This window comes from Petaurus breviceps, unplaced genomic scaffold (assembly GCF_028583685.1).
Source record: "Petaurus breviceps papuanus isolate PSGF00001 unplaced genomic scaffold, PetGlider_PUasm1.0 37, whole genome shotgun sequence".
Classification (NCBI taxonomy): domain Eukaryota; kingdom Metazoa; phylum Chordata; class Mammalia; order Diprotodontia; family Petauridae; genus Petaurus; species Petaurus breviceps.
Window position 1 is genome coordinate 64,093,625 of NW_027186296.1, and position 16,589 is coordinate 64,110,213.

At 42.0% G+C, this 16,589-nt stretch overlaps 1 protein-coding gene across 4 annotated transcripts in view; it reads right to left on the bottom strand.

Annotated features, from left to right (window-relative positions):
• NTRK3 (neurotrophic receptor tyrosine kinase 3) overlaps window positions 1–16,589 on the bottom strand; it is a 462,765-nt gene that overhangs the window by 72,829 nt on the left and 373,347 nt on the right. For all 4 annotated transcript variants that reach the window (XM_069098548.1, XM_069098546.1, XM_069098547.1 and 1 more), the window contains one exon: window positions 1,509–1,639. In XM_069098548.1, the coding sequence (XP_068954649.1) occupies window positions 1,509–1,639 (131 nt within the window). The remainder of the gene's footprint in view (window positions 1–1,508; window positions 1,640–16,589) is intronic.

The window sequence follows — 16,589 nt, forward strand, 5'->3', positions numbered from 1 at the left end:
AGGAAGGAAGGAAGGAAGGAAGGAAGGAAGGAAGGAAGGAAGGAAGGTAAGAAGGAAGGTAAGAAGGTAGGAGGGAAGGGTTATAGTCATGTAACTGGCCCCTTCTCCCACTGGTGACTTCTTACCCATGTCTTCCATCTTGGCGACCATCCCACTCTGCTTATGATTCATTCCCTTCTTGGCTGTACTTCTAAATCTCCAGACTTCTCCACCATGCCCCTGCATGGCTGCCTTCCTTCCTTCACACCCCACTTTTCATCTCCCTTTTATGTGCTGTCTTCCTCCACAAGAGTGTAATCTTCTTGAGGTCAGGAACTGTATTCCCTTTTGCTTGCATTTGTATCCCCAACACTTAGCACAATGCCTGGCACATCATAAGTATTTAATAAATGCTTGTTACTTGCCTGCCTAAGGCCCAGAAAGTGAAGTGACCTGAACAATGACTAAGTAGCATATCCAGGATGGGAACCCAGGTTTTCTGCCTCTGAATCTTTTTCAGTGTTCTTTTCTTAAGATTTATCTAGACCAATCTTATAATTTTACAAAGGAAGAAATTGATACTCAGAAAGATAACATGATTCTTCAAGTTAAGACAGGCAAGGAAATAGATTACTCCTAGCCTACACAGAGACACAGACACGCAGACACACACATGCACATTTTCACATACACACACAGATGCACCATACCCCTTTTAAACCTGCCGCTCCCAAAGCTCTATCTCTTTCTCTGATTTTATGAGGGCCCAACCCCAATGTGGAAGGATCCTCCGTGTTGCTTCTGCTTTAGGCATATCCCATCTCTGCATCCCATTTGAGCTTTGTAAAATGCAGAGGGCACTTTCCCCAAAGTTATAGAAACACAAAACGACTGATGCTCTGAGTGAAAGTGAATGGCATCCATTGCCTCTACCACAGATGATAGCTGGATATGTGTTCCTCATATGTGGAGTTTTTAGTGAGTAGGAAAATTCCCATTGGGACCTTGGCATACATAGGGAGGTTGACATGTGAGGGGAAATGGTGGGAGATCCATTCCAGTGAGAAGCAGTGGGACCTCAAAGATGCCATGTAGATGGCGGGCACTACAAGCTCATCTCATAACAAGTTGGTTTTCTATCACTAAGACTTTTCATGTCAGCTCTGTCAGTGAGGCTGCTAAGTAAGGACAAAGAAGAAGAAGAAGAAAAATGGAAGAGATTCATTGCTTGGAATAAGTGGCAAGCCCAGAACCAGAACCAGGTCAAGGGCTTCTGTGTACTGCTTTGGATCCATTTTTAATGCTTAGCCCACTGTGGTGTCATATGTCAATACCCCCTGGCTGCTTCCAAAGGAAAGGAGTATTTTGGAGATGGGGAAAATCAACTGACCTTGAGGCAAAGTCCTTCAATTCCATGTAACCCAATCAATTTAGCACAATATCCTATAATGGAGAAAGTTGTTTTCCTCCCTCTCCTTGGGCTTGTAGCCAGCCCTGCTGCTTTGCTTCCACATGTCTCTGAGACTCACCTTCACTGCCACCAGCATCTTGTCCTTGGTTGGACTGAGGTTGTAGCACTCTGCCAGAAATACCTTCCCAAAAGCTCCTTCCCCCAGTTCTCTCTTCAACACAATGTCTCTCCTCTTAATGTGCTGGACATCTGCAGATGGAAGAAAGGGAGGAAATAAGAAGGGCTCAATCCTATATATTTGTGCTAAATCTTAGAATCTTGAGGTCAAAAGACTTGCATTCAAGTCCAAACCATGTAACTGTCCAAGCTGTGTGACCAGTACCTTAACCTCTCTGGTTCTATTTTTTCAACTATAAAATAGGTAAAATTATTTCTAATCTACCTATTTCAGTGTCGTTAGACGAAGCATGTTAAAAACCTTAAAGAGCTATGTAAATGTGAGCTACATAAATGATCAATTATCTTCAATTGATCAGTCATCACCATCATCATCATCATCTTCTTCATTTTCTACAGGAATGATGTAGCAGCATAGTACTTGGGTCTAGAGATGGAAGCAACACTTTGGGCCCCAAATCCATATTAGATTTTCTGTAAGTCTTTAAGCAGGTCAAGCCTGATCTCTAAAATGGATAGTTTATCATCTGACTATTCCCTACCATCTGGGAGGGGTGGGGGAGATGGCTGAGCTTCTGATAAGGAAAGCCTCATGAGCTTCTCAGAGAAAGGCCCTAGATAAATATAAGGGACTATTACAGTTCCAAATCATTTAACCAGTTAATTAGAGCCCCACAGGAAGCCACTTTCAGCCCCACCTTCCCACAACTTGTTTCCAAAGAATGCTACAATGAGATTGCGGTAGGAATAGGTCTTGTAATGAAAGATACATCCACAGGGAATACCCATTGACCTTTTCATTAATTGTTCAGTAGGCAGAAGCCCATTAGAGATCTATATTAATATTGTTATGTTACAAGACCAAGCAAGAGCCACATCTGTATGACTTGGACATGGAAATAGAACTGACAGCAGAGGACAACATGTCAGGTAGTCCCAGGTGAGCTATAGAAAATGTGATGGAAAGGAAAGATGTGTGTGTGTGTGTATTTATTTTTTTCCTTTCATTCTGTAGTCCTTTCAGAAGGAGTTATGAATTTTTTCTTTGCCTTGAAATTTCAAGCTTCAGGCAGGAATTGGACCAGATGACCTCCACGTTCTCAACTCTAATATTTTGTGACTTTTTTTTTTAACACTTGCCTAGAATAAGTTCAAAGTAGAGCTGCCTTTGTATCCTCAGAGCTCAGTATCCCCAGGCACTGTGATACCTAGCACATATTAAGAGCTTGATAAATGCTTGTTGACTGACTGATGGACAGATGACCCATCTGGAAGGATTCAGAGGTAGTGGCATTTGCATATAGCATTAGCTATTCCAGCCTATTCCTTTCCAAAAGTTTTCATACAAGCAAGTTCTTTTTTTCCTGAGTTGAGTGTATGTGTGTGTGTGTGTGTGTGTGTGTATGTTTGATGTCCTGGAACACTCCTCCTTTAGCAACAGGAGTCACTGACCCCTACTGAAATACATAAACTGAGTGGTATCAGCTTCCCCATGCAACTAGACTACCTATATACATTAAGGCCAGAGCAGGATTAGGGCCCAGACACAGGCCTCTTGCCATCTGGCTTCTTGCCCCTGCCCCTCACCACCAAGCCACCTGGACACTACACAAAGCCCAAGTCCAGGATCAAAACATGGACTAGAGACAGCATTATCCCACCGAGAGGTAGAAAAATCAAATTACATTAACATTAGGTGGACCCTGAATCAGAGCTTCTTCATTCATGATTGAGAGGTGAGTAAATCAACCATGCCTCTGTCCTCTTTAAAAAACTAGGACCTTGGAAACATGTTTGGGGCGGCTAGGTGGCGCAGTGAATAGAGCACCAACCCTGGAGTCAGGTGGACGTGAGTTCAAATTCAGCCTCAGACACTTGACACACTTACTAGTCATGTGACCTTGTGCAAGTCACTTAACCCCAATTGCCCTCCAAAAAGCAAAAAATAAAAATAAAAAGCCAGGACCTAGAAATGAAATCTCCTGCTATCTTGATCCTGGCTCCTACCCCTTTCTACCTGGCAACCAGAAGGAAACCAGGACTAAGGCTCAGACATAGGCTCCTTGCCACTGTCAACTGACTGGCTATAGGAAAAGAAGGAGACTAACAAGTAGAGCATGCCTCCTGATTGTGAACCTGAGTGAGTAGAAAGATAGTGGTGTGCTCGGTCGAAATAGGGATGGCAAAAAGAGCTGTGTGCTGGGTTGGGGGAGGCCACTTGCCTCCCCTCCTGCCTGCTTCCACGTTTTGCTTAGGCCATTATAACCAAATTAATTTTCTATTGAGTTCTAGGGTACAGCTACCATTGTTATTTACTAGAGTATAATAATCTAAGTTTCGATGACTAGCAAACTCTCACTTCCACTCAGAATCTCTGTAGTTTGGAGTTATATGATGCCTGGATAGAAAAGTCCTTCTTTTGCTATCACTCCTTCATATCTCATGCCCATCCATAGCCCCTCTACCTTAATTTCACTCTGACTTCTCCTTCCCTTGAGCCCTATGTCTCCTCCCCCTCTCCCCATTCATTTGTGAACAAACTGTCTTTGTTATTTGATTTCTTCCTTTCCTGTTCCTTTCTAGACCCTCTTATTATTGTCACTCAACAGCCTCTCCTCCTTGAGAGTCACCCAATCCTGATCCTTATAGCAGTTACCTACTTGTCTCAGGATTTTCTCTTCCTCTTCTTTTTGTCTTTTTTTTTTTTTGAGGGGGGAAGGTAAGGCATTTGGAGTTATGTGACTTTCCCAAGGTCACACAGCTAATAAGTGTAAAGTGTCTCAGGATGGATTTGAACTCAGGTCCTCCTGACTCCAGGGCCAGTGCTCCATTCACTGCGCCACCTAGCTGCCCCTCTCTCCCCCTTCTTAAGGAGCTCACACTTGTTTCACAGTCTTGTCTCCATTCTGACCCCTCCCCACTCTACTTAGGGAATTTAATTTATATGTATTTTCCAAACAAATTCCCTTGCTTCTCCATTTACTAATCTCATCTCCCATGGTTTGTACCATAGGGCATCCACACTTATGAATGGTCACAGCCTTCATATCCTTATCACTAATAAGCCACTTCCATAATCAATAATTCTGAAATTCCTATCTGACCATCACCTCCTAGGTCTTCTATCTCTTTCTGTGTCTCTCCCTCCTAAGCCTATTCTCCTGCCTCTTTGTTTTTTCACAGGCCATTTGCCAATCCCAGAATCATTCCTTTCTTCTCTCCCATCCCTGTGAATCCCTAGCTCCTTTCAAGGCTCAAGTCTTTCCTGATTCCCCCAATTGTTGGCACTCTTCCAATTACCTTATATTTATCTGGCATATATCTTAAATTTACAAATCTGTGCCCTGCCCTCAACATAGAATAAGCTGGAACCAGATCAAACCAGCTCACTTAGAACTGACTGTCAAATTTTCAATTTTGAGGTATCAATTTTCATTTACACCTCAAAAATCATGAAATATTACAAATCAGGGCTTGATTTATTGTTTTGTTGGTTGTCTAGACTTCAGAAAGTGTTAATAATGCAGATCTGTCTTTCTTAAGCACAGGAAAGAGGATCATGAGGGTGAGAAGTGAGGGGATGGGAAATGACTCCAATTAGGCAGGTAAAGCTCATAAAGCAAATTACCTGCCTTCTGTACATCCTAATTGAGCTCAATACATAAGACTCCACAATACCACTAGAGGCACTTTGTTTTTCTTTCTCTGATCCTTCTCTGCCCCATTTCACCAGATTAGATTGAGGGTAAGGGAAAAAAGGAGATTCACCCCACCCCCATGAATACATATTTTTTCCTTCACTATTTTTACCTCCCAATTCCTTTTCTAATCCAGTTACTTCAAGAGATATTATGAGAATTCTTCTCAAGAGAAAGAGCCAAAGTTTTATCCTTGGAACTTTTCAGGGAACATAGGAAAATCACTGGGAACAGTGGTAGAAGATTTAGGAAGGGGCCAGCAAGGCCGCTCTGGGTAGGGCCTGGGGAATAGTCCCAACTGAACATTTTCTTTCTCTGGTGTCTTTGCTTTTATTTGGGTTTTTGTATTTGTTTTTATTTTTAAATTGTACAGTGCTGTTCAAAACTGGCTCTGGTGAAGCCATCTGACCCCCAAGCCAAACAGTGATAGATTTTCCATGGAGGATAAGGCATCAATCTCTTTTTACTGTCTGACTGTACTGTAGGCCAGATCAGGATGGCTCAGACTCCAGAACATCAGAAGAGGGAAAAGAGAGAGAAGGGCTAGAGTGGATAGTGAAGCGGGTTAGCTGACTGTCACAAAGCAAATGAAGGTCTTGGGAAGATCTCCCAATCTCTAACTCTAAGGAATATGGGCTTTCTATTAGAATGAGAGGGTTCTTCTGTCTGGAAGCATTAATGAGGGTGCCTTGAAGCTATGAGTCTAGCCATTCCATAAATCAAGCAGGAGAGTTTTCCGGAGTTGTCTCCTGGAACTGTTGAAGGTAATGCCCTCAGAAGCCAGCCTAACTCCAAAAGGAGTGTGGGTTGTAATTCAGAAGGTAGAGAGTATAGAAGAAGCATTTGTATGCATCAAAAACTAACCTAATCCTTTTCTAAATGTCTTTTTCCAGTCTAGAGATTATGCTAATTAATAATCTAACAACCTGGGAGGTCTCACTTTGGAGGCCTACTGGATCTGGAACATACCTATCTGGGAGAATCCCCTACCCCTCTATAATCCACAAAGATGCCTACAATTTAAATTAAATGCCCTGGGATCTATCTGAAGTCTTAACTATAGTTCAGTATACAAAATTTGTGAGTCCCCAGAGTGTACTGCTTTGGTGAAGAATGTGATTATACCTTTTGCAGGTAGAGGATGGGAAGAAGTCACATGATACCACATTTTTGGCTTTCAGTAGACAACTGACTTACCCAGTAGGGGAAATTGACATCTGATGGTAGTTCCAGCTTCATAATCAAACAGAGGTGCCACCTTCACAATCTTCTTAGCCTCTCTGCCTAGAGTCACAGAACCTCAGTCTTGGAAAGGACCTTAGGGGGCCATCCAGACTAACTAGAACAAGAATCCCCTTCACAAATCTACCTGCTGAGTCATTATCTTACCTTTGGTTGAAGTCCTTGAAATAAGGGAACCCATTATGTCTAGAAGCAGTCCACTTTTGGAACGTTCAAATTATTAGAAAATGTTGTTTTGGTTTGGTTTTTTCCTGACACCAAGTGAAAATCTGCCTTTTTGCAGAAATCACTCACTTTTCCTACTTCTTCCTGCTGGCCAAGGAGAAGTCCGATTCCTCTTCCCCAATGACAGCTACTCTGATGCTTGAAGGCTCATCATAGTGCAGAAATCCTTCCCCTCTGTAGGCTAAACAACCCCAGGTTCTTCTTGCAATCTCCATATGGATTAGTCTCTCACCATTCTGGTTAGCTCATCTGGATGCTTCTCCATCTCCTTCCTTCACCAAATAGCCCAGAACTGAACAGTATTCCAGATATAGCCCAACCAGTACAGAGTAAAACAGTTTCAATACATTTCCAGTCTTGGATACTAGGCCTCCTACTACAGAATAGATGATAAGAAGAGAATCATGAGAATTCCTTCTTAATCTGAAACATGACCCAGTTGTTGGGAGAAATATAGTAAGGGGTGGGTAATTTTCTTCCAAAGGTGGCTATGACTATTCCAATAGGGTTTAGTGAAGTAGAAAGAGAAATAGATTTGGTGTTGGAACCCAAGTTAAAATCATGGGGGTTGGGGGGGAGGGGGAGGAAGAATAGCATTTACTATGTGCCGGACGCTGTGCTAAGCACTTTACAAAGAGTATCTCATTTGATCTTCACAACCCTTCAAGGAAGGTGGTATTGTCATCTCCATTTTACAGTAACCAGTTGAAGTAAACCAAGCAAACAGAGGTTAAGTGACTTGTCCAAGGTCACACAGAGAGTAAATGAACAAGGTTAGATTTGAACTCAGGTCTTCCTAACTCCAGGCCCATCAGTCTATCCAATGTACCACATAGCTGCTAATAGATGGATCAGAGAGAGACAGAGACAGAGACAGAAAGACAGAGAAACAGAGAGAGATTGGATAAACAAATCATTTGCTGATCCATTACTTGTGTGATCTTAAACAAGTCACTAAACCTTTTTAGGATCATTTCCCCACCTGAAAATGTAAAGGTAGACTAGGTGATCAATAAGGTTCTTTTCATCTGTTTATATTCTATAAACTGCCTAAATTATTGAACCTATGAACTGCCTAAATTTTCTGATCCCTAGTTCCTTCTTCCATGTTTTTCTTAAAGCCTCCAAGATCAGGAAGATGGGGAAAAAATTGCAAACCAAAGGCAGCTGCTCACCAGCAATTGTTGTTGATCAATCGAGAAGGCACCAGATTGCCCCAGAAAATGTGATCATAAATAATGGAAGCCCCCAAGCTCTGGCGTGTATCTTGATCCTTGCTCAAACAGCAAGCTCTGTCATTAAAGGTGAATTCTGCCCCTCAGTCAGACATGTAACTAAGTGGAAATGCCTAAACAGAATTTCATTTGCCACCTCAGTACTTTTTCTAATTACTGTTCTGAAGATTGCTGGCTGTGAAAGTCCCTTCCACGTAAACATGAGGGCAGCTCAAGACTAATCCTTCACTGAAGGCTGTTGCCTAAGCAGCTGAGAAGAGGGAGGCCCTCAGAGAACCATGAGCCCAGCCAACTGCTTTCTCAGTTGATCTTTAATTGGCTTTCCTAACCAACCTGGCCCTTGCCCATAGCCCATTTTGAAATCTACTTTCTATCTAGTACCTGGATCCATCCCATTGTTCAGACCAACCACCAAACTCCATTATCTTCCTATCACTTTGCTCCTCTTAACCTACTGGAATCTTCATGTGCTCTCCTAATATGCAGGCTCTTTCCTATGCAAAAACCCTACCCATGACAAAACTGATCTTGGTAGAAATTTTGGGATGACCATATTTCTGCTTCCTTTACAATTCAGTTCTGACAAGCTATTCTTATGGAATCCCATTTCTGAGATCATTTACATGGAGCTGCTGCTCATTTCATATAATAATAAAATCTTAGAGATGGAAGATCCTTTAGACATCATCTAGTAGTCCAAAGTCCTAAGGTTAGGTTTCAATTCCTCTCAGAAAACTGAAATCAAACAAGGGGAAAATTATTTGCCAAGGTCACATATTAAATCTATATCAGAGATGGGTATCACTGATTCTATAACAGATATTCTCCCACTAGCCCTGATATCTTAAAACTCCAGAGATGAAGTGATAGACTGTATGCTACCTGGGGGCAGGGACTGATTCATTTTTGGTTTTGAATTTGTAAGCCGAGTATAGTGTTTAACACATAGCAGATGCTTGTTGATTATTTGACTGGGCAACTTGGATACTTTTTGAGGACAAGAAGTAACACCAACATACATCACCTCCAGATCCCCTGTTAAAGAGATACTACATGGAGCAGCCATGGTTCACAGACCAGGAGGGAATGAAGTTTGAGAGCTATTATAGGTGGGGGTTGGGTGGATTCTTGTCAAAAAAGGGAAGAAAGGAGAACAGAGGAAAGGAAGGGAAGATCACTAAGAAGCGTGTGTTTTATTTCCACAAACCAGACCCTAGGGCCCCTGGCTGCCAAAACACTCAGAATAAAACATTAATTCAATACCACACATTTAATTACATGTGATTTGAAATGGAATTTACTCGAATAGAGAAGAATAGCCTTCCCAGAGTCCCAGACATGTGCTTTTGTAGTAGTAGGAAGGGGAAAATAGGCCTGGCCCTGAACCTAGACTAGAAAGAGAAGGGAATTGTAGGGAAGGTAGGACTCCTGAATTGGTTACTGGTTGCAATTGTCCTTTCCCTAGAATATCCAACCCACATCACTGGATTTAATGTAACTCTCTCCATATCTATGAGGAGCATTATAACTTGAACTGGTTTTCACTCTGGTCTTTTTTTTCCCTAAATGAGGATAGTAAAACTAAAGACACAGTTCAATGATTAGAATTTGGTGGAACTAGAATTGTTTTCTCCAGTGTTGTTGGGTCAGTATCAAGATAACATTTTGGCTGACCCAATCATCAGACATTTCATTGTGGCCTATCACCAACAGCTAATTCTTAAGTACCACAGGAAAATCTAGGTTAAGTAAACTGCCAAAGAGCACCTTATCAGATCTTCTGAATCAACTCACACCAAAAATGGCAAATTATCTTCTTAATACACTAATGACTCAGTCTTGCATATGAGATGTCAGTGAGCTGGAGTCCTATAAGGAATGAAAAAGTCGTTTACCAGCGACTTTATAGGTTCTATCTAACAACGATGGTTCATAAAGGGTGTGCCAAGAGCTCCCAGGCATATTGATACTTTGTGTATGATAATTATAAGTTTGTTTTAAAGTTGTGATATTAATTTAAAACAATTTTGATTGTTTTAATTAGATGATAATGTCCACTATTATTTTGTATTCAACAAATATTCTCCTTAAAAATAAAAAAAAAAATCCCTGGTTGCAAATATAACAGTTCTTGGATGGTTTAAGGGTCTGGGAAAAGAAGGGGAGGAATAGAAGATGTTTGGGGATAGAGGAGCTGAAGGGAAGCTTCTTGGCAATATATTGCTTGGGTTCTTGGAATGTAAGCTTTGGCCATTAGTCACCTGGCTTCAGTATGGAAAAGTGGAAAGGATATTTAAATTGGAAGACAAAGAGTTCTGGCACTTTCTTGGGGCTGGGGTTGAAAGGTTGTGATATTGAACCAGGATTACTTACATAGGTCTTTTGTACTTCTCCTAACCAGCCTGTTCAGTCTTCTCAACGTCCCTCTCAGTATGTGGTAGCCTTCTCTTTTGTAGAGCTCCACTCCTTGGTAAAAAGGAACTGAAATGTGGTGTGGTGTGGTGTGGCAACTTAAAAAGGTGAGGAAAACAAGATGGAAAGCCAACAAAACCAAAGTAGGAATTGAGGAGCAGTAAAAATAAAAAAGGCTAAAAGGGTGAGGAAGAGTATGTATGATGCGGATGGTCCAGGAATTGCCAAAAACCATGTTGACCATAATAACAGATTGATTTATGTCCCCCCTCCCCCATTTATGTGCTTTAGAATAAGTGATCTCCCATGTTTGAAATACATTCTAGACTGTAGAGGAAAGGGAATTGTAGGAAAGATAGGACATTTTGTAGAATCCCAAGCTCATGTCCCACATCCTACAAAAGGCCTTTCCTGATGTTCCCTTCCTGTTCCCCTTTACTCTTTATCCCCCCTTGATATGACTTTGTATATGCTTTTAATCTACTTACATGTTGTAAGTTCCCAGTAGAGACTAAATTCCTTGAAGGTAGAGAGTATTTTATTTTCATGCCTGGCACAGTATGTTACATATAGTAAGTGCTTAATAAATGTTGAATTAAAATTGTTGAATATATACACTGGACCTAAAATTGGGGTCAAGAACTAGGGTTAGAGTGAACTAACAGATCTCCAACCATCCCAGGCTCTTTTCCCACCTTTTCCCCCCTACTTTTTTCCAGTTTGAACTTCAAATTTTTTGTTTGTTTGAAAAATCTGAGCTAACTGCAGGTCCCTATTCTGGGTCATGTTTGTGTCCTTAAGCTAAACATTGATATCTGAGATTCACAGAGAAGAAGGAAGGAAGGAAGGAAAGAAGGAAGGAAGGAAGGAAGGAAGGAAGGAAGGAAGGAAGGAAGGAAGGAAGGAAGGAAGGAAGGAAGGAAGGAAGGAAGGAAGGAAGGAAGGAAGAAAGAAAGAAAGAAAGAAAGAAAGAAAGAAAGAAAGAAAGAAAGAAAGAAAGAAAGAAAGAAAGAAAGAAGTCTGCTGTTTCTGGAAACAGTGAAGACTGAAGAACTCACAGTACTGTTTGTTCTGGGGAGGTTTCCAGCTCACGTTTCCTGACTCAAGAAGTTCAGAGAGTGAGGCTAAAGTTCAGATAAATGTCCCCTCTCCCAGGTGCCACTCCGAGCTCTGTTGCTGAAAGCCCACCAAAGCACTTGACAGAGCTCAGTCTTCTATTGACCCATGTAGTAATTCTGTCCTTGGCTTCATTAGCAATTATTCCCCATCATCCCCCAGCTCTGCCCATCAATACCCAACTTTCCTAATCCCCCATCTGGATACACTATGGTAAAAGGTCTTCTTTGGCTCTTGTTAAGGACAGAATAATGCAGCCAAGCTCACAGAACAAGAGAACTTCAGAAGTAAAGCCATCTATCTGAAGTGAGAAAGTTAGGTGCTGAAAGATGGATCTCAGGCTCATTTTTGAGTGAATCCATTCCTCTGCTACTTTCTTGACTCCTCTCTCACTCTCTTTCCCTCCTTCTGGGATCCTGTTCTGGCCTGGATGTTTCTTTTCAAACATGACACTGTGGAGTGCTCCTTCTAAAGCCCAGATGAAGTGCTCCTGTCTCTTTTCAAACTCCCCAGAAAGCACATTCTCTTCCAACTGCCTGTCTTGGAATATTCCCGGGCGTCTCTTCACTGGCATCCCACTTATCCCTCAAGCACTTTCTATTGCTTCACTGTTTTCTCACCAAAACAAATCCCAAAGGGAAGCATATGTGAAGAAGTTACTTCCACCACCATGGAGCACTGAGCTATAATTAATACTTTTGTGCTCTTGGGAAACAGCTTTTGAGTTTCTACCCTATGGTAAGAGGTATCAAGTGAAGGCAATAGGAAGCTCCACTAATGAACCATGAGACGAGCTGGAGCAGGGGTGGAGAACCTGTGGCCTTAAGGTCACACGTGGCCTTCTAAGTCCTTGAAAGGCCAAACGTAAGGCCGTAGGCTCCGCACCACTAAGCTAGAGAATTCAGAGTTTTGGTGCACATACCACTTCAAGTTCATAGCATCCTCAAACATAAAGCCATAGACTTCGAGCTGGAACGGGAATCTGAGGTTACCAAGCCCAATTCCTTCGTGTCAAATCCTGTGCTCACTCCACTATACCAGTGGTTCTCAAAGGATGGTCTGGGGATCCTGGAGGTCCCCAAGATCTGGGATTGTCAAAATTCATTTCATACTAATACTAAGAAATTTTAAAATTTCTAATATGGTAAATATCAATAGATATGACATACATAAATGAAAGCTTTGGGGGAGGAAGAGCCTCAATAATTTTAAGACTATAACGGTATCTTGAGACCAAAAAGAGAAGTACTATGGTACACCAAGCTGTGCCCTCCAGTTAACATGTTGGCAGCCTACACAAAGCCCTGTCCTACCTCAGAAGTAACAGAACAGGTAAAAGAACTGGGCAACATTTTAATCCTTGGATTTCCACATAGGTGGGTAAACGCACCTATTCACTAGACCATACATAGATGCAAATGGAAGGTAAAGAACCTTGCTCATGGCAAGGTTACTCCCCTGCTATAAAATGGCAAAGAGCTTCCCCTGCCTATGAAATTTCTTCTTGGTTTGGCATTTGAAACCCTTAATAATCCATCCTCTGAACAGCCTTCCACACTTACCTCCTAATATTCCCTTACATAAACCCTGAATTGTAGGGAGCCTCTTTTCCCCATCTTCTGAACTAAAATTTTGTTCTTTCCCATATCTTCTCATACCACTTCCTCCATCTAGAATATTTCATTTCTTCTTTCCACCTAATGTATTTCCTATCCTTCAAGGCCCAGCTCAAATTTCATTTTTTCTGTAAAGCCTCTTCTGACTGACAGAGGCAGAAATCATCTCTCACTCATGTGAATTCCTCTTGCTGTTTTTTTTTTTTACATTTATAGCTTATTCATTTAACACCTTTCCCCTCATTTGTTGTTGATTATCTTTTCACCTTCTCAAACAAGATTCTAAGTTCCTTTGGGAATAAAGATTGTGTTTTAAACATCTGTGTACCTACCATAATACCTTGCAGGTAAGTACCTAAAATATTTGTAAATTAACTAATGGAATTTATAAATAAACCTTTGTTTTAAAAGAGTAACAGAGTCAACCCAAGGATGTTTGGTTAGTATGCATCTCACCTTTGAAAAATATATGCAAGCTTACCTAACCATTGACATGTTAAGTGATTCAATGGCTTGTCTAAAACTTGGATTTCAATGACAAGAAAAATGGTTGGTTAGGTGAAAGTTGGAAATTGATTAAGTTCGGGGGGGGCAGGGGTTTTATCTTAAGATTTCCTAATGTAGGGTTCTTCCAGTGTAGAAATTTCCTCTACCGATTTAGTTACTGTCTGAAACATATCCTTTTAGAGAAATTCAAGGGGTACTGAGAAGTTGAGTGATATTCTCATGGTTATATACTTAGTATTTGTCAGGCAAGACTCAAACACAAACCTACTAGACTCCAAAACTGACCCCCTATACACTATTCCATGATACTTCTCAAAGCATGAAACTTATAGCCTTAGATATTTGGAGATTTGAGTAATTGTTCTTTTTTTCCATTGGATTTCTGTAGGGAATACTAGTCTATAGAAGTCTGGAAACTAATACCACCATGAGAGTATACTTACTATTCTGTGTCTTTCCTTGAATATGTCTGTGTCTTCCATCTTCCTTCAAAGTTTAAACTCACCTGGTTATGAATGACCTTCCAGAACCTTTCCCCTCATTTGTAAGGCATCCATCTCCTCCCAGAGGAAAAAGGCCCTCTCTCAAGGGCCCCAGTGTTTGGCTTCCCATTCTTACCACAGCTGTGTGCAGAGGCAGATGTCAATGAGCCTTCAATGTTAATCCCCCACATCCTCTCCCCAACATTAGGGGCTGTTGACTGACCCATTCTCCCCAACTCTGCTCCCAGATGCTTCCTCTTTATCTCCTAGAAAACGTTTCTCTCTGTCTGCTGGGCAAGGGCCCCACCTCATTGCTTTAAGATTACACCACCTCTCCCACCTACCTTCCCTTCCTCTTTCTGTCCTCTATCTCAGGTTATTAAATGCCCTTTTCAATCAGACATTTACAAGGAAAAACAGAGGCTCATACAACCAACTTCCTCCTCTAAATGGATGGAAAAGACTGTGAATAAGAGAGACTGTCAGAGGATCCTGGGGGAATGGAACAGGTAGGCCTCCATCCAAGTGGTGATGTTTCCATTTAAGACTCTCACTCCTCAAGCCAGTTTTTATGCCAGCCACATTTTGCTTCCTCCACCTACCCCAATATCCCCATGTCAATCCACCTCCCATTCTGGAACTTTTTCTTCTGAGCCATTAATCTGAGGTGGGACCTTGTCAAGTGCTTGTTCAAGGCCTGTGGCCTCCACTCAACTCATCTTATCTGTCTCAGCAACTCTGTCCGTGGAGCAGCCAGCAGATTAGTTACGCATGTCCTCCCTGAGCCAGAATCCATGCTTTCCCCCTTCGTCAATCTTTGCTTTTCCAGGTGTTTTCCCACCACATCCTCTGAGCTGGTTTCCAAGAGTTTCTCTACACCAGATGTTAAATTCACTGGCCGGTGGTTTCCTGGTTTGTCTCCTGAACCTTTCTCCAACCCCTAACACCTTTTTAATTTTGATTTTTTTATTTTTTATGAGACTGGGTCTCCCTATCTCTCCCAGGCTAGAATTGTAGCAGTTACTCATGGACCCAATTCTACTGATAGGCAAAAGAGCTGATGCAGTCCATTTCCAATGTGGGCTGGTTTGCCATTCCTTAGGCAGCCTGGTTCTTCCACCATGACACCCTTCCACTGATGGGGGCTTGTCATATTGGTGCAAGACTTAGTATGAACATCTGGTCCACTTAGGCAATTTAAACTCAGAACTTCTGAGCTCAAGAAGTCCAACAGCCCCAGCTTCCCCCAATAGTAGGGATTAAAAGCATGTCCTTCCTTTTTTAAAAGAAAGAAAATACCAATCTAGGTAAGTTCTTTTTCTCTAATTACTACCAATCCTTCCTTCAAGCTAGCCTGTTGGATGGTGACTACTCATGGTTCACCAAGTTCAGCACCTAAGGTCTTCTAATCATCAGTCAGTGTAACCATAGGAACTGAGTAATAGGGAGATGGAGCCTGATGCAAAAGCCATTGCAAGATTGTATCTGCCCACCAGAATTTATTAATTTCCACTAGAAATTGGGAGACTGGTTGGGGGTGGGTGGGGAAGTCAGTGTTTACATACATTAGGTGAGGAGTGAAATGGTCTTGGGAATGGTCACATTTGTTTTGAGCAAGTGGGAGCCTCACAAGGGGGCAAAGAATTTTTGCATAATATCATTCAGGGATGTAGGGATAGGCAGAACTTGGAACCTCCATGTGTCCTCAGGACCTCTAGCTCTCTATTGCTTACTTATGCATACAAGTTCTTAAAGAACTTAACATTGTCAAGCTTCACCAGCAAGTGACTCCCCACCCCAAAACCATCTGAACCTCCCCCTCCCCACCACAGCTGCAGGTATCCATAGGTCTCATTTTCAAAATGGCCCTAATTTGATATCCTGGTTGCTGCTGCTACATTTGAGAACCTTCTAATCACTGTGTGTGTGTGTGTGTGTGTGTGTGTGTGTGTTTTACCCACGAGTTGCAGTTCTAGGTTCCCTTCTTTGTTCTTATTTCACTGCTTCTTTCTTTAGGAACAAACCTTTCCTAACTCCCCCACCCCTGAGGTACACGCACACACACACACACACATTTGCCCCTTCTCTCTGCAGGTGACATCAGCCCCTCTGTTGGCCTGCTCTTTGCCTCTTTCCTCAGCCACTCAGCTCCTACCATGCCATACTCAGTTCTTCTGATTCGACCAGAGCTTGATTGCAGCTTCCCCAGCTGGATCCAAAATGCTTGCTGATGCCCCCCACTATGTAGGGCTCAGGCTCCAATCACTTATTGTTAATTCCTCTCTAGCCTGCTCTCCTAAAGGCCAGTATTTGTGCACTGCTGCACTTTCCATAGGCCCTCTATGGTCCTTCAGACCTGGGAAGATTACAGTCAGTGAAAGCCTTCTTGTTGTTCAGTTGTGTTTGACTCTTTGTGATGTCATTTTGGATTTAGGATAGAAAGAAGGAAGGAAGGAAGGAAGGAAGGAAGGAAGGAAGGAAGGAAGGAA